This window comes from Scyliorhinus torazame, chromosome 9, assembly GCF_047496885.1.
Source record: "Scyliorhinus torazame isolate Kashiwa2021f chromosome 9, sScyTor2.1, whole genome shotgun sequence".
Taxonomy (NCBI): Eukaryota; Metazoa; Chordata; class Chondrichthyes; order Carcharhiniformes; family Scyliorhinidae; genus Scyliorhinus; species Scyliorhinus torazame.
Window position 1 is genome coordinate 261908934 of NC_092715.1, and position 20583 is coordinate 261929516.

The 20583-nt window shown below is 47.3% G+C and overlaps 1 protein-coding gene and 1 long non-coding RNA gene across 4 annotated transcripts in view; one reads left to right on the forward strand and one right to left on the reverse strand.

The window, feature by feature from the left end:
* The window catches only part of svep1 (sushi, von Willebrand factor type A, EGF and pentraxin domain containing 1), a 417550-nt gene that overhangs the window by 328727 nt on the left and 68240 nt on the right, over window positions 1-20583 (forward strand). For all 3 annotated transcript variants that reach the window (XM_072517335.1, XM_072517337.1, XM_072517336.1), the window contains exons 38-41: window positions 2457-5311; window positions 7026-7254; window positions 16124-16279; window positions 19903-19966. In XM_072517335.1, the coding sequence (XP_072373436.1) occupies window positions 2457-5311; window positions 7026-7254; window positions 16124-16279; window positions 19903-19966 (3304 nt within the window). The remainder of the gene's footprint in view (window positions 1-2456; window positions 5312-7025; window positions 7255-16123; window positions 16280-19902; window positions 19967-20583) is intronic.
* Window positions 11929-20583, reverse strand: part of LOC140429851 (uncharacterized) — a 78103-nt gene continuing 69448 nt past the window's right edge. The window contains exons 2-4 of the long non-coding RNA XR_011949220.1: window positions 18398-18552; window positions 18190-18303; window positions 11929-12373 (exon numbers count right to left, since the gene is read on the reverse strand). This is a non-coding gene — a long non-coding RNA (uncharacterized lncRNA). The remainder of the gene's footprint in view (window positions 12374-18189; window positions 18304-18397; window positions 18553-20583) is intronic.

Sequence of the window (20583 nt, forward strand, 5' to 3'; positions counted from 1 at the left end):
GTTTGATAAGGTTCCCCACGGTAGGCTATTACAGAAAATACGGAGGCTGGGGATTGAGGGTGATTTAGAGATGTGGATCAGAAATTGGCTAGCTGAAAGAAGACAGAGGGTGGTGGTTGATGGGAAATGTTCAGAATGGAGTACAGTCACAAGTGGAGTACCACAAGGATCTGTTCTGGGGCCGTTGCTGTTTGTCATTTTTATCAATGACCTAGAGGAAGGCGCAGAAGGGTGGGTGAGTAAATTTGCAGACGATACTAAAGTCGGTGGTGTTGTCAATAGTGTGGAAGGATGTAGCAGGTTACAGAGGGATATAGATAAGCTGCAGAGCTGGGCTGAGAGGTGGCAAATGGAGTTTAATGTAGAGAAGTGTGAGGTGATTCACTTTGGAAGGAATAACAGGAATGCGGAATATTTGGCTAATGGTAAAGTTCTTGAAAGTGTGGATGAGCAGAGGGATCTAGGTGTCCATGTACATAGATCCCTGAAAGTTGCCACCCAGGTTGATAGGGTTGTGAAGAAGGCCTATGGAGTGTTGGCCTTTATTGGTAGAGGGATTGAGTTCCGGAGTCGGGAGGTCATGTTGCAGCTGTACAGAACTCTGGTACGGCCGCATTTGGAGTATTGCGTACAGTTCTGGTCACCGCATTATAGGAAGGACGTGGAGGCTTTGGAGCGGGTGCAGAGGAGATTTACTAGGATGTTGCCTGGTATGGAGGGAAAATCTTATGAGGAAAGGCTGATGGACTTGAGGTTGTTTTCGTTGGAGAGAAGAAGGTTAAGAGGAGACTTAATAGAGGCATACAAAATGATCAGGGGGTTGGATAGGGTGGACAGTGAGAGCCTTCTCCCGCGGATGGAAATGGCTGGCACGAGGGGACATAACTTTAAACTGAGGGGAAATAGATATAGGACAGAGGTCAGAGGTAGGTTCTTTACGCAAAGAGTAGTGAGGCCATGGAATGCCCTACCTGCTACAGTAGTGAACTCGCCAACATTGAGGGCATTTAAAAGTTTATTGGATAAACATATGGATGATAATGGCATAGTGTAGGTTAGATGGCTTTTGTTTCGGTGCAACATCGTGGGCCGAAGGGCCTGTACTGCGCTGTATTGTTCTATGTTCTATGTTCTATAGGTGGAGGGGCAGGTAGTATGGAGGAGGTGGGGAGGCTGCAGAAAGATTTAGACAGTTTAGGAGGGTGGTCCAAGAAATGGCTGATGACATTCAATGTGGGCAAATGCGAGGTCTTGCACTTTGGAAAAAAGAATAGAGGCATGGACCATTTTCTAAACGGTGACAAAATTCATAATGCTGAAGTGCAAAGGGACTTGGGAGTCCTAGTCCAGGATTCTCTAAAGGTAAACTTGCAGGTTGAGTCCGTAATTAAGAAAGCAAATGCAATGTTGTCATTTATCTCAGGAGGCTTGGAATATAAAAGCAGGGATGTACTTCTGAAGCTTTATAAAGCATTAGTTAGGCCCCATTTAGAATACTGTGAGCAATTTTGGGCCCCACACCTCAGGAAGGACATACTGGCACTGGAGCGGGTCCAGCGGAGATTCACACGGATGATCCCAGGAATGATAGGCCTAACATACGATGAACGTCTGAGGATCCTGGGATTATATTCATTGGAGTTTGGGAGGTTGAGGGGAGATCTAATAGAAACTTACAAGATAATGAATGGCTTAGATAGGGTGGATGTAGGGAAGTTGTTTCCATTAGCAGGGGAGACTAGGACCCGGGGGCACAGCCTTAGAATAAAAGGGAGTCACTTTAGAACAGAGATGAGGAGAAATCTCTTCAGCCAGAGAGTGGTGGGTCTGTGGAATTCATTGCCACAGAGGGCGGTGGAGGCCGGGACGTTGAGTGTCTTTAAGACAGAAGTTGATAAATTCTTGATTTCTCGAGGAATTAAGGGCTATGGAGAGAGAGCGGGTAAATGGAGTTGAAATCAGCCATGATTGAATGGCGGAGTGGACTCGATGGGCCGAATGGCCTTACTTCCGCTCCTATGTCTTATGGTCTTATGGTCTTATAAATGATCATGATCACAGCTGGGAGGCACGGTGGCACAGTGGTTAGCACTGTTGCTTCACAGCGCCAGGGTCCCTGGTTCGATTCCCGGCTTGGGTGACTGTCTGTGTGGAGTCTGCACGTTCTCCAAGTGTCTGCGTGGGTTTCCTCCGGGTGCTCCGGTTTCCTCTCACAGTCCAAAAATGTGCAGGTTAGGTGGATCGGCCTAATAAATTGCCCTTAGTGACCAAAAGATTAGGTGGGGTTATTGGGTAACGGGTATAGGGTGGAGGCGTGGGCTTAAATGGGGTGCTCTTTCTAAGGGTTGATGCAGACTCAATGGGCCGAATGGCCTTCTGCACTATAAATCCTATGATACACTATGATGAACTAGGCAAATAGATAATGAATCTTTGTTATTTTTTTTGGACTACAGGTAAAGAACGGCACTTTGTTTCTGAGTGAAGTCCGGTATCATTGCAATCATGGTTATCAATTGATGGGGAGTCCCGTTCGTATCTGCCAGGGCAATCGGAACTGGTACAGTGAATCGTCACCTTCCTGTGTGCTTGTGAACTGTGGCCAACCTCCAGCCATCGAACACGGGCGCTTTGAGGGATCAGACTCCAACCTAGACTCGCAAGTCGAACTCTACTGCGAGAAAGGTTACGCCGTCTCTGGAGACGCGGTGTTGACCTGCCGGGGCAATGGCAAGTGGGGCGGAAACCAGATGCCAGAGTGTCGTCAGCTGAGGTGCCCAGCCCTGTTGGCTCCAGGAAAGGAGAGTCACCTGATTGTCCATGAGACAAACACAAGTGGGGTTATTCAGCTGGAGTGCGCAGTGGGCTACATATTGGAGGGGCCGGCAATTTTGAAATGCCTGGCTACTCAGCAGTGGAACGACTCCTTGCCGGTTTGCAGACCAGTCGTTTGCGGGACGCCCCCGGAGATCCAGTACGGTGACGTTTTGGTTTCTGACCTTCACTTTGGCAGCATTGCCAACTACACCTGCACCGATGGTTTTGTGGCCAAGGGGGAGCCGTTCCGGACCTGCCAAGCCAATGGAACCTGGGGCTTACCAGTGCCGGAGTGTGTGGCCGTCGAGTGCCCGCAGCCAGAGCTTATCGGGAATGGAATTGTGGACATCCAGGGACTGACCTATCTCGGCAAAGCCGTGTACACGTGCAAGCCAGGCTTCCAGTTAATAGGGAACACCACAGTGATTTGTGGTGAAGATGGTGAATGGCTGGGCAGAAGGCCAATCTGTAAACCCATTGAATGCCTCACTCCTGACGAGATAGCAAGTGGGAGAGCTGTGTTTGAGAAGGTATACTACCGAGACACCGTCACATACGTGTGCAACACTGGCTTTAGGCTGGAAGGCCAGGAAAGTCTGACTTGTTTGGAGACAGGTCAGTGGAATGGAAAGGCCCCAGTCTGCAAACCCATCAAATGTGACCCTCCTCAGCTCATAGAAAACGGTTTCGTCGAAGGCTCTGACCACAGCTTTGGTGCGCTCATATTCTACAGTTGCTTTCCTGGTTTCCATTTAATCGGGAACTCGATGCATATCTGTGAAGAATCCTCCTGGTCTAGTGCCCTCCCTTACTGTGCGCCAGTTGACTGTGGCCTCCCGCCTCATATTGATTTTGGAGGGTACACGATCATCCAGAGTGAGGACAGACAAGGCAGCGAAGAACATGAAAGCATTGCACAACCAGCTGAACCAGGAAGTGACACCATGAGCAACCTCCTCACATCAGACGTTGGGACTAATAATGGTATTCCGGCTTCTGTTTCTGAGCGAATGAGCTCCAACGACAGGCAAATATGGAATACTCCAGCAAACCTGGACCTTCTGCAGACATCCGCGTTCTTTAGTGAAACTATCATTCAGTATTACTGTTACAGTAGTTACAAGCTGATAGGATCTCATGTGCTAGAATGTCAAGATGATGGTCATTGGAATGGAAGTGCCCCCTCCTGTCTACTGATAGAGTGCGAACTCCCAATGAATCCAGACAATGGATACATTAGGTTTTCGAGCAACCTGCTTGGGAGTATCATTCAATATGTGTGTAACCCTGGCTACGAGCTTGTAGGTTCAGCTACTGGATACTGTACCTCACATAGTGAATGGAGTACTGCACCCGCAGTGTGCCAACTTGTAACCTGTGGAACTCCCAACCAAATCGCAAATGGCTTGGTGAAGGGTAGTAACTACTCCCATGCCAGTGTGATCGTATACGAGTGTAGTTCTGGATTTTTATTGGTTGGGGATGAGACGAGAACCTGCCAGAACAGTAAAGAATGGGACGGAGAGGAGCCACGCTGTGTCCCCATCTCCTGTGGGCTGCCACCCATTCCTGACAATGGCAATGTGACCTGGAGGGAACATACATTCCGGAACCTGGCAAATTACAGCTGCAATTTTGGATTCCTGATTGAAGGAGATTTCACTCGTATCTGTCTCGCTAATGGGAGCTGGAGTGGGGAGATGCCAGAGTGCAAGTTGGTAGTGTGTCCACTGCTTGCAAACATACAGAATGGGCTAACCATCGGATCAGAATTCACACACGGGATGGAAATAGCGTTCCGGTGTGAGGGTGGTTACCTATTACATGGTGCGCCAAGCATAATGTGCCAGGCAGATGGAAAGTGGAGTGATAAGGCGCCACAATGCACGCCCATCACCTGTGAACCCCCAGAATATATCTCCTATGGACTTATTAATGGATCTAGTTTCAGATTTGGTGACTCTGTAAAGTACATCTGCTTTGCCGGATACAGGCTGACAGGGACACAAGTTAGGCATTGTCTACAAAATGGCTCGTGGAGTGGCAACGTCCCAGAATGTGAACTATGCCAGTGTCAACAGCCGGTTGTCCATAACGGATTTACTACAAGTCAAGATACGAGCTGTGGGAGTCTAATATCCTTCCAGTGCGAGGAAGGTTTCAAGTTGCTGGGCCCTTCTCAGGTTCTATGCGAAGATGGAGGCTCGTGGAATTCAAGTCTTCCCTATTGCGGCCGGATATCTTGTGGCTCCCCCCCATTAATACGCAATGCTTTCTTCAATGGAAGCAGCTCCTTACATGAAAATGCCATAGCCTACAACTGTTTGCCCGGCTACACCATGAAGGGGAAGCCAGAGGTGTTCTGCACTGAGAAAGGGAGATGGAGTCGACCATATCCAACATGTGTCCCACTGTTCTGTGGTCCACCTCCACCTGTGCAGAATTCTACCATCATAGGAGACCTGCACACATTTGGGAGTAAGATCCAATATAGGTAAGGACTACATTTCCATATTCCATATACCTTTTAATGTTGATCTCTTTCATCAATTGCATCATTTCCATTATTTTACCTGATATCAATGCAATGCCAATGAACTCTTGGTTGTTTGGGTCCAATATGTCCCTTCATGTTCAATGTTGGTGTCCGTTCACCTTCACGGATGGGGAGACGCCGGATTGCTGATCTAACATCATCACCCAATGTTTTACATATGCACTGACATGGATGGAACCCATCCGGACCAGGGGTTTTATCCTCTTTGTTTAGTTCATTCAATTCATCAACTTGTTTTTACTTTAAGTGTGCTTATCTCAACACTCATCTCATCATTGCTAATCAATGTTCTATCTCCCTGGTAAATAATTTCATATTTCTGCTATCTCTCTATTGCTACCTGTGGTACTATCCTATCTATCTCTTCATGTTCTATCCCAATCACAGTCTCCTATCTTATTGATATGCCTGTAAAATATCGTGCTATTCTGTTTCATAGTCCTTGGTAATCTAATTTCATGTTGCTTTTTGCCTTCCTAATTGTTTTGGATCACTTTGCATTCTCTCTTATTTTGCATTTCTCTGCTGGCTATGTAGTTGTGCATCTTTCCCAATCTTCAGTTATTTCCAGATATCTTTATTCATCCATGAAATCTAATTTGTGTTTAATTTGTTCTGTCCTTTCAGCAAAACATATTTTCCCTGCCCTCTATTGAACAGCTTTGTAAATGCTTCTCTTGGTTTTTCTACATCATGATTTGCTAATCTGCTTTTATTTATTTTCCCAAGTTCTATTCACAGCCCCATAAAATCAAAATTTTTCCAACTTTTTTCCCCCTTTCTAAAAAAATTTAGAGTACCCAATTCTTTTTTTTTCTAATTAAGGGATAATTTAGCATGGCCAATTCATCTACCGTGCACATCTCTTTGGGTTGTGGGAGTGAGACCCACGCTGACAAAGGGAGAATGTGCAAACTCCACAGTGATCCGGTGCCGGGATCGAACCTGGGTCCTTGGCGTCGTGAGGCAGCAGTGCTAACCGCTGCGCCACTGTGTGCCCAAAATTGTTCCAACGTATTAACCTGATATTTTATCACACTAATGTCCTTCTCTATCATCATCTTAAAGCATATTATGGTCACTATTGCCTAGATATTCCCCTACCTTTACTTCGCTTCTTTCCTCTTGTTCATTCCTATTACTGGATCCAGTAGTGAATCCTCCCTTGCTGGGCTTTTTGCATGCTGGGTTAGAAAGGAGTCCTGTAGACATTGTGGGAACTCTATTCCAATTGTTCTGTTTATCGACCTCTTCCATCCAATTGTGATCAGGGTAGTTGAACCCCCCTCCCTCATTGTATCTCAATCTCTGCCAATCTATACCAGGATGTTTCCCAGAAAATGATCACCTGTGGTGAGGATGACCACATCTTCCAGATGCATTTAATCTGCTGACTGTTACCAGTATCATTCCCAAAGGTGTACAGTTACATTCCTTTGGAGCATATTTAAATGATTAACTATTGCCTAGTCATCACTTTTGATTTCAAATTAACCAGTTAATCTTTATTTTTGGTCAATCATCATTGAATATTGATTGTGGATGTAAAATTATAATTTTGTCAATCACTTAAGAATTGACACATGGATGTTTAATCTTCAACATGCAAGAATTTAAAAGAAACTTGTGCAAAATACCCCTTTACCTGCAGATGTTTAGATGGCTACGTAATGGAAGCTGAGAAAGATACAAGAACATGTTTAGAAGATGGCTTTTGGTCCACTCACAGTATTCTCTGCAAACCACAGACTTGCCCTCTGCTGCTCAGCAAAATGGCAAATGTAGTTATCTCTGGACCACAATTTACACTCAATAAAAGTATTGTCATCTCCTGCAAAGAAGGGTACAGACTGTCAGGAGCAAACCTGTCCACCTGCCAGGTAAGGAGTCCCAGCAATGTATGTTAATTTTTTCAACTGATGAAAAGGGCTTTCCAGGAATGCATGAGAATTACTCTGGGCACATTCTTCTTCTTATAACAGTTTGCCTAGAATATTGCTTATTAAGCATAGCGTATGTGCAAGGAGTGAGAGGTTATGCTGATGGGGTGAAATGAAGTAAGGTGGGAGTTTTGTTTGTAGCATACACGCCAGTGTTGACCAAGTGAGCTAAATGACTAATTACGCTGTAACTTGATGGAACACAGTGGTTTACTTTTGTGAGGCTCCATTCTTTTTGCAAAATGGAAAAAGAAACACATGTATTTGGATCACACCTTTCAGAATCTTAGGCTGTCTCAAAGCAATATACAGCCTGTGAAGGGCATCCACTGTTGTATTGTAGGAACTGTAAGAAAGCAATTTGCCACAGTTCCAGATGACCAGAGGCTGTTTTCCCCTTTGAGGAGGAGAACTGACTGGTGGTGATTTAGCCTGAGGATAGCCACACCTCAGGCGAGGGGCAAGATTAAGAAGGCAGTTGAATAATCTCAGCCGGTACGGGTATTGAACCCGCTATGCTGGCCTCCCTCTGCATCACAAACCAGCTGTCCAGCCAACTGAGCGAAACCACAATAGAAACTGTAGGACCGCAGCTGTTTACAATATATATCAATGACTTGGACAAAGGAAACGAATATACTGCAGCCAAGTTTGCAGAGGATACAAAAATAGGTGGAAAGGCAAGTTGCGAGAGGTATACAAACAGTTTGCAAAGAGATATTTATAGGTTAAGTAGGTGGGCAAAACATTAGCTAATGGAGTATAATGTGGGAAAATGTGAAGTTCATCTTTGGAGGGAGAACAAAAGTACAGAGGGCGGGATTCTCCGGCCGCATCCGCCCGGCAACCGGAAAATCCCAACCGAGGTCAATGGATTTCTCGACAGCCTCGCCCGTGGCGTTCTTGCGGCGAGCGGGGCGGATGAATCCAGCCCAGAGGGCGCGATCCTCCCGAAAATTTTCTAAATTAATTTGTGCTGGATTTTTCAGAGAGTTTCCCGCCGGCTCTGCCGGTGTGTTCCCCACCGCTATTCAATGACACTTAGCGTGCAATGTTTCCAAAAGGGAACAAAGTTCCCGAGAAACACATGACTATTCAAGACTACTTCTGTTGAATAAGGGGCCAAACAGGAAATGGGTGGCCGAGGCCGCACATAGCCCCGTTTTTTACAATGGGGAGCTCCCTTTCCGGAACTCCCCGTTGCAGCGAGAGATCGGGGCGCCATTTTTAAATGGCGCCCCCGGGTGCGGTTCCTCCTGATCCAGGTTTTTGTGTCAATTCCTGGAAAGAGAAAACTACTCAGCTGTGTTTAAAGCCCCTCAGACCGTTAATCTGCAAACCATTTGTTAATTTCTCTGTGATATTGATTTTACAAGGCTGTGATTGACAGCTTCCACACACACCCAGCTGTCTGCATTGTTCTATTCATCTCCCTTCACACTTGAGTGGTTTTGAAGTAGTCAGCTGTGAAACTACCATCAATATATATAAACATCAAGCTAAGATTGACAGGTCCTAGACAATATCGAAGAGAGTTAAGTGCTCTCTGAGTCTTTGGTACTCCTTGCCAGAGGGAGCTGTGTGGGTGAGTCTTTGTGTATATTTAAGGTTGCGATAGATAGACCCTTCATCAGTAACGTAAGGTAAAGTCGCCATAGTCTTAGATGACCATAGGCTGCTTTCCCCTTTGAGGGGGGGGGAGGAGAGCTGACTGGTGGTGATTTAATCTGAGGGCCACCACACTTCAGGCGAGGGGCAGGATTGAGAAGGCGGGGTGATGCACGATCAATGACCACTAAAGCGCGGTTGTAGTCCAACTGAAGGCTTTAATAAGCTAGATGTTTCCCCCAGGAGCTTAGGTACAGAAAGAAGGCTGCTGGGTGGCACGGGCTCTTATACCCCGCCTTGCAGGGCAGAGCTACCATACAGCTTGACCAATAGGAAACATACAATATCTACCAATGGTGTTCCAGCATTACCAGGTACCGTAATACCTCTACACAGACTACCACACGGGGCCTTCATGAATAACCTCAGCCGGTACGGGAATTGAACACGTGCCGCTGGCCTCGCTCTGCATCATGAACCAGCTGTGTAGCCAACTGAGCTAATGCGGCCCGCGGTTCGTTTGCCGATTCAGTCCCTTACTTCCCCAGGAAGGGAATCGAGGGTTACAGGGAAAGGGCGGGAAAGTGGACGCAATGAATGTCAGATCAGCCCTGATCCTATTGAATGGTGGAGCAGGCTCAAGGAGCTGAACGGTCCACTCCTGTTCTTAGTTCTTATGTTCTTATGGAAAAGCAGCAGCCATTTTGCACACAGCAAGATCCCACAAACAGCAAATCGCTAATAACCCAGATAATCTATTTTTATTGATGCTGTTTGAGGGATAATTATTGTCCAGGACACCAGGGAGAACCCCCATGCTCTTCTAAGTAGTGCCATGTGATATTTTACGTATACCTTAACTTTTTTAAAATAAATTTAGAGTGCCAAATTTATTGTTTTCCAATTAAGGGGCACTTTAGCGTTGCTAATCCACCTACCCTGCACATCTTTGGGTTGTGGGGATGAAACCCACGCAGACGCGGGGAGAATGTGCAAACTCCACGCGGACAGTGACCCAGAGCCGGGATCGAACCTGGGACCTGAGCGCCGTAAGGCTGCAGTGCTAACCCACTGCGCCACCGTGCTGCCCTTATTTTACGCATACCTGAAAGTGCCCGTGGTTCCACAGTTTACTGTCTCATCTGAATAATGGCACCTTTGATAGTGCAGCACTCCCTCAGTCCTGCCCTGAAGCATCAGCTTGTTCAAACCTCTGGACTAGAACCCATGAATCGGTGGCCCAGAGGCGAGTGTGGCAATGAGCCAGGGGAGGTTAGCAGGGAAGCACGGTAGCACTCTGCACAGCTCCAGGGTCCCAGGTTCGATTGTCAGCTTGAGTCACTGTCTGGGTGGAGTCTGCACGTTCTCCCCGTGTCTGCGTGGGGTTCCTCCGGGTGCTCCGGTTTCCTCCCTCAATCGAAAGATGTGCAGGTTAGGCGGATTGGCCATGCTAAATTGCCCTTAGTGTCCAAAGAGGTTAGGTGGGGTTACTGGGTTAGAGTGGAGGTGTGGGCTTAAATAGGGTGCTGTTTACAAGGGTCGGTGCAGACTCGATGGGACGAATGGCCTCCTTCTGCACTGTAAATTCTATGATAAATTCCATGATGAGCAGGGCTTAAGGGGCGAGCCGGTTTGCTGAACATTGATTCCAATATGGTTTTAAACATGGTATCAAATTGGCCTGAGCGAGATTATTCATCCAGATACTTTAAATTAATTACCAGGCAGAGAACCTAGAAGAACCAAATCAATGGCTCATAAAGAGTGATCTGTACCACTCAAGAAGCAAACACTTCTTCCTGGTTCTATAACGCCATTACTCAGATCCATTTTCAAGCATTATCAATGAGCATGGAACTCAAAACGAACATGCCATCAATTCCTTACTGTTTCCATCTATCACAAGGCCAATTAGTCCCCATACTGTATGGAAACTATTCTGCAAGCAGATTTTGCATTACGGTTGCCAACTCTGGTTTGATGCATTCCTGGAGGTTTCTTCACATAGGGCGCGGATTCTTCGAAATTGACGCCAAGTGTTTGCGCCGTCGTGAACGCCGTCGCGTTCCATCGCGCGCCATCCTACGCATGCGCGGGGAACGTCTTACGCGCGCCGTCCCCTCACTAACATGGCGCCGAGGTTCTGGGTCCGGCCACGGAAGGAAGTAGACCCGGGGGGGGGGAAGAGGCCGGCCCGCCGATTGGTGGGCCCCGATCGTGGGCCAGACCCCATTCCGGAGGCCACCCCGGTAAAGGAGCCCCCCTCCCCCCCCACCCACAGGCCGACCCCCAGCGTTCCCGCACAGTTCCCGCCAACAGCGACCAGGGGTGAACGGCACCGGCGGGACTGTAATTTTTTTATCCGGGCCGGAGAATCACTGCTCGACGTTTGCGGCGATTCTCCGAGCTTCCCGGCGCGATTCCCACGGCGCTGGTTTCGGGGGGGGGGGGGAGAATCACGTGCGGGTGTCGGGGCGGCGTGGCGCGACTCCCGCAGCGCCCCGGCGATTCTCCCACTTCTAATCTCGCAACCAATCAAACAGCCATTTCTACAACCCACCTCCCAGCCTCCAATCTCCAATATTTTTACTACTAATACGTTGAAGGAAGCACGAAATGATTTTGAATGCTTCTATGGTTTTCCTACTGGACGTTTGCTTGCAGAATTGTGCCTGGAGACTCCAGGGCAATCCAGGAGGGTTGGCAACCTGGGCTAACACTAATGCATCTCCACAACCACTGGAATTTCTGGGCAGGGGAGTGACACTAAAACATCTGGGAAGCCCTACAGTTCCAGAGACTATGTTGTGAGTATTTAAGAAGAGGGCCAATTGCCTTGTGATCTTTAGGCCTCCATTGTCATGTGCAGGGATTGTTCTTTTTCCGCACTTAGTGTTTGAAAACAGTCCGTGAAAACACTCAAAACATATAAAGAGAGGTGATGCTTAATCTGCTCCTCTGAAATATTTGCCTTTCTTTTTTTTTGAAAATCTTTTTATTGGCTTTTCTCATATTTATAAACAGTTGTTGCTTACACACATTACATTTTTCTTGCGACGTTCGCTTTTGTTAAGGAAATAGATCCAGAGGGGGTAGGAGGAGAATTTATTTTACACAGAACGTTGTTGCGATCTGGAATGCGATGCCTGAAAGGTTGATGCAAGCAGATTCAGTTGTAATTTTCAGAAGGGAATTGGATAAAGCTTTGCAGGGCTGTGGGGGAAAGAGCGGGAGGAATGAGACAGATTGGACACAACGTTTTTGCTTTTCCGTGCACTGTGATCGTTAAAATGTGACGCCACTGACACGACTTCACCATTGAAAGAAGGGATGGTGTTTCCAGTTCCTGGCTCCTCACAGTGAAGTCCTGTCCTGCCTCCAGTCAGGTAGATAGTTTATTTCTTACACACTAATGGTATATTAATAATTCACAGCATGTATCAAAGGAAACCTGCAGGGGAGGATTGCATAAATAAGTCAATGCTTTGTACAAGCTTCAGCAGGCATGCTACAAACTAAATAAAGCCTTATGCATATTTAATGACAGACATAGACATACCAGTCTTCATTAATCAAAATACACCACTAAAATAACATAGAAAACAGGCCATCCTTTTTTTCTGCTCTGTCATGCGTTCTGGATGTTATTGCCCATCTCTGAATGCCTTGAGAAGGTGGTGGTGAGCTGCTGAGCTGAGCCGCTGCTGTCCATGTGGCGTAGGTACACCCACAGTGCTGTTAGGATTTTGGCCCAGCGACAGTGAAGGAACGGCCGATATATTCCCAAGTCTGTGTGACTTGGGGGGGGGGGGGCGGGATTTGCAGATGGTGTTGCTCCCAAGCATCTGCTGCCCTTGTCCTTCTAGGTTGTAGAGGTTGCAGGTTTGGACCCAACTGTGCCGGCATTACTGCTCCATGTGGGCTTTTCTCAACTTTATTCACTTCATCCCACCCTATTTGCACATCCTTCTATTCCTTTCACACTCGTGTGTTCATCCAGCTTCCCATTAAATGTACCTATACTATTCGCCTCAACCACTCCCTGTGATAGTGTTTGACATTCTTGCCACTCTCTGGGCAAAGAGGTTTCACTCGTGGGTGGCATGGCCGCACAGTGGTTAGCACTGCTGCCTCACGGCGCTGAGAACACGGGTTCGATCCCTGCCCCGGGTCACTGTCTGTGGGGAGTTTGCACATTCTCCCCGTGTTTGCGTGGGTTTCGTCCCCCACAACCCAAAGATGTGCAGGGTAGGTGGACTGGCCACGCTAAATCGCCCCTTAATTGTCCAAAAAAAAGAAGTTCCTCTCCTGAATTCCCTACTGGTTTTATTTTTGACTTGTTTATATTAATGGCCCTTTTTTTTTAGATTTATATAAATTTGATAGTCATTACTTCTTCAAATGCTGAAAGTTCAATTGGAAGCCATGGTGTTGAAGGCATTTTATTTCCCATATTTGTCGGGGATAATTGAGACAAAATGCAGGGTTTATGGTGTTACTAACAGCAGTGGACAGTATTAATTAATGGTAGCTTTTGTAACTCGATTATTTTATGAGAACAAGAAAGTATAGGAGAGGACAAACAGGTTGAGAATCCAGTCAGAAGTGACTGAGTGAAAGGTCTCTCTATCTCCCACTGTCTACGAACAATGCAGACACATTTCACTCAGCTTCTTAATGAGCCTGAGCCCATCCTGCTAAACTCCCAACAATTCAGAAGAGACTAATATAATGTTGATGAATTCACTCATGAAGACAGTTAAGAGTGAAATACTGGCATTCTTCTGAGACTAGAATTGAGGCACATTGCCGAGATTTACGCTTCCGTTTTGGGGGGGGAAGGGGGAATCAGCGGCAGAAGCGGGCAATTCCACGGGTCACAAAACGCGGTTGACCCCAGTGCGATTTATAACAGAACAAGCACTTAACTCCCTTTGATGTGGTCCAGGAGCTGTCAATCAAAGATTGATGTTTAAAAACATTGTGGTTAGTTTCACAGCTGACTACTTCAAAACCACTCTAAGTGTGAAGGGAGTAAAATCAATCCAAGAGAAATTAATCTCTCTGGCAAGGAGGGCCATAGACTCAGAAAGCAAATGAACAGAAAGCACTTAACTCTCTTTGATATTGTCTAGGAGCTGTTAATCATAGCTTAATGTTTATAAATATTGTCAGTAGTATCATGGCTGACTACTTCAAAACCATTCGTGTGAAAGGAGATAAATGGAACAATGCAGGCAGCTGGGTGTGTGTGCAAGCTGTTACTCATAGCCTAGTAAAATCAATATCACAGGGAAATAAACAAATGGTTTGCAGATCAAAAATCTGAGGGGGTTTAAACCCAGCTGTTTGGTTTCCTATTTCCAGGAATTGACAGGTGCTTCTTTCTGTGCATGAGCCAGCAGGTGTATTGCACAGGTGAGTTTTAAAGCAATGATATTTTTCATTGCGTCTGTCTGGACTGCTCTCTAGCTTCCAGGCAGGGATCTCCTCTGGGGGGCTTTCAGACGCAGGTCTCTCTTCTGGGGGATCTCTGGGGGTGGGTTCTCTGGGGGGGTCTCTTTAATTAAGAGTCTTTGGTGAGGGGACATTGGGGGTTCTAGTGGGTTGGGCAGATCTTGCATTGTGGGGGTGGGGGGAATGGTGGCCCTCCGATGCACCTTGGGGATGACTCCTTTAAAGAGTTACCACCCACTGCGAGGTCCACTGTGCCAGCTTCATGCTTGTTAAGACCTGCACCAATTCTCGCCCAGGTGATTCCCGACCCAGAGGACCGGAGAATCATAGGGGCGGGATTCTCCAATAATGGGGCTATGTCCCCAGAATCACTCTGGACTTTCCTTAAGAAAGTCCTGAGTGGTTCCCCTACCTGCAGGGGGCTGGCAGGTCCCCAGGGTTTTTCTCACAGCTCTGGCTGTGGATACGGGGCCCTGCAGTTCTGGTCGGGAGTCCGTGTATGCACACGGTGGCGGCCTGCAGCAGCCACCCCATGGGACATGGCGGACTCAGACCGCAGAGCGGCACCAGAAATGTAGGCCCACCCGAGGTGGGGGGCGGGGGGATCGATCACCAGGAGGGCCTCTTGGACGACCAGGGGGGCGATCGGACATCACGGACCCGCGGGCACGCTCGACTGAGTCCGCAGCCACTACCGGCCGTTCCCGACGGCCGATAGGTGGTTAGAACCACACCGACGGGAACTTGGCCACTTTTCCTCGGAGAATCCTGGGGGGTGGGAGGGGGGGGGGGGGGGGGGCTCTGTCAATGGCCCCCTACCCGTGCTGCGTATTTCGCACACGAGACACTCCCGAGGAGCAGCGTTGAACTGGATTTTGGCGTAAACGCCCATTCTCCGCCTCCGCGCCAATCGCGATTTCGGCACGCAGGCTCGGAGAATGCAGCCCATGGTGCCCAGCCTGTTAACAGGATACAAATGGGTCTTAACAGCCCATTTGCATCCCTGCGCTGGTGCGGGCCGTGAACCTTGGCCCTGCAACCAGTGGGGGATCGGAGCATCGGAACGGCGGCGATCCCGTTTTTCCCCCAATGCTGGATTTTCTGCCACATTAGGAACTCCGCTACCAGTGGCAGGCAGCAGAGAATCCAACCCATAGTCCAAAAGCATGATAATGTTCTAAACTTTGTATTTGTAACAAAATTACCAAAATCGTCACTGCAGACACTCCAACCCCTCATCTTGATGAGTGTGCAAAGATGACGGCGATTAAAATACGTTTAGATTTGTTAAGTTGCAAGCGTAGTGCAGTCAGCTAATTCTTTCAAATGTAATTACTCACCTCTGTGTGCTGATGTGACTGTCTTTCACGTTGGTTTTCTGTATGATGGTGCAGGTGTGTTACAGTTTACTCAGGCAGTCCCAGGTTGCTGTGGCAATGTGCAGTTTTACATCCATGTGGCAGCTGGAGTTCTGGATTATGATGGTAGAGGCTTCAGTTTCCTTCCCATCACATTCGGGACTCTCTCTCGCTCTTACCACCTGTCATTGGCGTGTGTGTGTGTGTGTGTGTGTCTGTTGGAAGACTCATAATTAACCTGTTTGGTCATGTTACGCGCATACCTTGCGTGGCTATCAAGTCCTGAAATGGAACTTGAACCCAGAGCTTTCCGACTCCGACGCTCCCCACTGCGCTACCCTTGTTTTTCATATATCACTGCTTTAATTGACTTTCTGATGTTTCAGCCCAACGGTTTCTGGAATCCACCAATTTCAGATATTTTCTGCTTCCCTGTATCCTGTAAGGAACCACGTCCTCCATCACATGGCTCAATCAAAGGAACCAGCTATGAATTCCAAGACGGTGTGACCTACCAGTGTGATTACGGCTATGAGTTACAGGTATTTCTTCATGTTCCTTTGTGTATTTTTTATTACTTCAAATATTTTGAAAAGCAATTTGCACTTCTCTCCCATTTCTCACCACTTTAATTCCTTGCTAGCATTTTTTAATAACAAGATGGGCCTTGCTAGCACAGCCTGTGTTTGACTCTTTCGTAGAGTAGATGGAACAAAACTGATTTCTTTAGTTCTTGTGGTTTCACTGGCAAAAGGCTCGGTAATCAGAGAAGAAAGATTTAAGATAATTGGCAAAATATTAACAATTGTTGCAAGTGACCTTCCTCAAGTACCTCAGAAAGGAAATATGGGTGTGAGACTGGAGTTAGCTACAAGTCAGACTAGTTAAGGACAGCAGGTTTCCTCCCCTAAAGGATAAGAGTAAAATGGATGGATTTTTAATGACAATCCAGTGGCTCCATGGCCACTTTTATTAAAGGTCAGGGCGGCACGGTGGCACAGTGGTTAGCACTGCTGCCTCACGGCGCCAGGGACCCGGGTTCGATTCCGATCTTGGGTGACGGTGCGGAGTCTGCACGCTCTCCCCGTGTGTGCGTGGGTTCCCTCCGGGTGCTCCGGTTTCCTCCCACAGTCCAAAGATGTGCCGGTTGGGTGGATTGATCAAGCCGAATTGCCCCTTTAAGGTGGGGTTGCAGGAATTGGGCAGAGGATTGGGCCTTTAGGTAGTGTGGTCATTCAAAAGGGCCGGTGCAGACTCGATGGGCCAAGTGGCCTCCTTCTGCACTGGAGGGATTCTTTGATTCACAAACTATAGTGGTAGGATTTGAACTAAGGCTCTTGATTACCATTCTACCATCAGCATCACCAATAAAACACCATACCCACTCAATACTCTACCATGGGTGCCAGTTGCCAGCCACTACATTGGCCATACTTCATCTTTGAGCCTTGAAGGTTATTCAACAATCGAGACTCCAACACTAAATACCATATCCATGCTCGGGCATTACTGTGGCAGTTATAGTCAAAGAATTGTTACAGCAGAGAAGAAGGCCAATTAGTTCATCATGTCCACACTGGCTTTCCTAAGGAACGATTCATGTCCTCCCAATCTCCACCCTCTCCCCGCATCCCTGCACCTTGCTTCCTTTTCAGATATTTAGGACTGCAGTTGGAGAGTCATCAAGAGGGCCAGAAATTGGCCATCTTCGCACCGCCCCCACCGCTGGAAACCCACCAAAATACTCTCTGACTAAGATCAGTTTACGAAGCAGAGATTAGGGATCAGTCCTAGGACTTCAGTTACTCTACATGACTCCACTGTGAGCTGGATAAACTTGTTCATCAGTGGAGTTGTTGACGTTGTATTATTTTTCTATATGGTTCAGGCGCTTGATGCGGGAACCAACTCAGCTAGTTTGGGAGTCGGATTGCATTTTCAACAACAAGCATATTTGGCAGTTCAAAACCTGAGCGTTGCTGAAAGGTGAAACATGTTGCTGTAGCTTTTCATCTTGCAGGACAAATGCAAGAATGCCAAATTTCAAATGTCCCAACAATTTATTTTACAGGGGAAAATTGTTGTGATCGTTTGAAATTTGGCACTTTTGGTCTGTCCTGATGAACGTAAGGTGAAAATCTTTAACAATATGTCCCTCTTTTTAGCAATATTTAACTTTATAATTCCAGGTCAATTAAGGGGCAATTTAGCATGGCCACTCCACCTAGCCTGCACATTTTTTTTTGGGTTGTGGGGGCGAAACCTACGCAAACACGGGGAGAATGTACAAACTCCACACGTACAGTGACCCAGAATTGGGATCGAAACTGGGACCTCGGCGCCGTGAGGCAGCAGGGCTAACCCACAATTTACAGTTTCCTTACTAATGATGTTTTCTTCGATGTGTCAAAGCAGTGTGGGGAACATGTAGTAATTTTGGCTTTGCACTCACAATTGCCAAACGTTCAATGACCTTGGAAAGCTGCGATTTCTTCACAGTGCCGAAAGCAATCATCATCCTTCCCTTGCAATATGAGGTTCGGTTCATTTAGAATTGAAAAGATGTCTGCAAGATAAGACATAGTTAGCATCCAAGTTTCATCAGCAAACAAAGCAGCCAGAGAGGACAATTTCTCGAGGAGGAAAGTGTGGTTTCGTACCTCAGTTTGTAAACTCTGAGTAGCTCCTCTGTTGACTGATCACTACAGCAACTCTACAAGCGGATTAAGTCCACCGTCATTGGGATTGACTGGTCACTGTTTTGATTCAATGCTTTAATGTAGTCTAGACGGTCAGCAAAAAACTTATAGCCACCCTTCAGTACACAGAGAGCGACAATGTGATGAGTTCCCATGGCTTTCATTATATCCTTTGCCAAACGTTCAGTTCTGTCCATGATTAAACCATGAGGAATATATACCGTCTCCAGATCATTGGAGTATTGTTTAAGGATGCAGAACAGATTGAGGTCATAGTCGGTGATCACCACGCAGAGCCGCCGCCATGCTGCGATCGCACTTTGACCCCAGATTCAGGTCCCAACACCCCCAGGTCGCATGCGTACCGATGAGTGGGCACGCATGCGCAGTGCGCCCACATTTTTTTAGCTGCTTGAGGCTGCCATTTTTAAAGTTGCTTGCAGCCGGCATTGTTCAAAGCCTGCTGCTGCGGCTGTTGCGTATGGATTCCCATAATCGGGAACTCCGCAATGGCTGGCTCCGCGACCCTCCCGACACCTGCCCGCGACCCACCCGTGGGTTGCGACCCCACTTTGAAAATGCCTGATCTAGCCTGCCCCATGCCATGAGTTGAGGAGGGGTCTGCTGGGAGTATCATGACTAAACACTTCATCCCCTCAATCCCCCTTACCCCCTCCCCTTCCCCCGAAGACAACAACATTGCTGAGAGAGGTAGAAAAGAGGGAAAGCAAATAAACAATAACTTGCATTTGACATAATAAAACGACCCAAGACACTTCACATGTACAGGGATCAAAACTAAATTTGACATCTAATCACAAGAGGTGGCATGGTGGCACAGTGGTTAGCACTACTGCCTCACAGCTCCAGGGACCCAGGTTCAATTCTGGCCTCGGGTGACTGTTTGTATGGAGTTTGTACGTTCTCCCCGTGTCTGCGTGGGTTTCCTCCGGGTGCTCTGGTTTCCTCCCACGGTCCAAAGATGTGCAAGTTTGGTGGATTGGCCATGTTAAATTGCCCCTTAGTGTCAAAAGGGTTAGTGGGGTTACTGGGTTACAGGGATAGGGTGGAGGCATGGGCTTAAGTAGGGTGCTCTTTCTAAGGGCCAGTACCATTCGATGGGCCGAACTGCCTCCTTCTGCACTATAACTTCTATGATTCTATGAAGAGATATTAGGGCAGATGATCAATAGCTCGGTAGGTTTTAAGAAGTGTTTTAAAAGGAGGGCGAGAGATCAGGGGCCTGAGAGCTTTAGAGAAGGAGTTCCACATAAGGGGGAAAATGGTCTGGAAAATTCCTCTCTGACCCCCCGAGACGATGGAAAGCAGTCCAGGTGATCACATGCACCAATGGACGCCATCAACTCCATTTCAATGTCAAAGTGAGATTTTGGATTCTATGAAGTACAGATTGATACTTCCCCGTGACTTTATTTTCTAGTTACTGCTATTGATCTCTGTTACAGGGCAATGAGGAGAGATTCTGCCAAGAAGACGGGACGTGGAATGGAACAGAAACCTCCTGTCGGAGTGAGTAATTTCAGCCAGGAAGCCAGAGACTCGGATCATTAGCTATCAATCCTTTGCTGACCTAAAAATTATGATACTGACTGGCTGGACTCAATCAATGACTGATGTGAATTGTAAATCTGGCATTGACATTTGGACAGTGAGAGGCGTGATCCCTGGGCAAGAGAGTCCAGAACTAAGGGGTCCTAAAGTCTCAGGTTAAACGGTCAAACATTTAGGACCGAGATGAGGAACAATTTCTTCAGCTGCCAGTGTTGTGAATCCTTGTAATTCACTACTCCAAGAGGTGTGGATTTTCAGTTATTGAGTTTATTCAAGACAGAGATTGATGGTCTTGGGAGCACTCAGGGAATGGAGAGATTTGTGGATAAGGCAGGAAAGTGGAGTTGAGTTAGAAGATCAGACATGGACTGGGTCACTGTCCATGTGGAGTTTGCACACTCTCCCCATGTCTGCATGGGTTTCACCCCCACAACCCAAAGATGTGCAGGATAGGTGGAGCGGCCACGCTAAATTGCCCCTTAATTGGAAAAAAAGAATTGGGTGGCAGTTGCAGAGGGCCAAGGAGCAGTGTATGAGTGCGAGGAGAAGGCGAGCTTGATGCTGGCCCACCAACT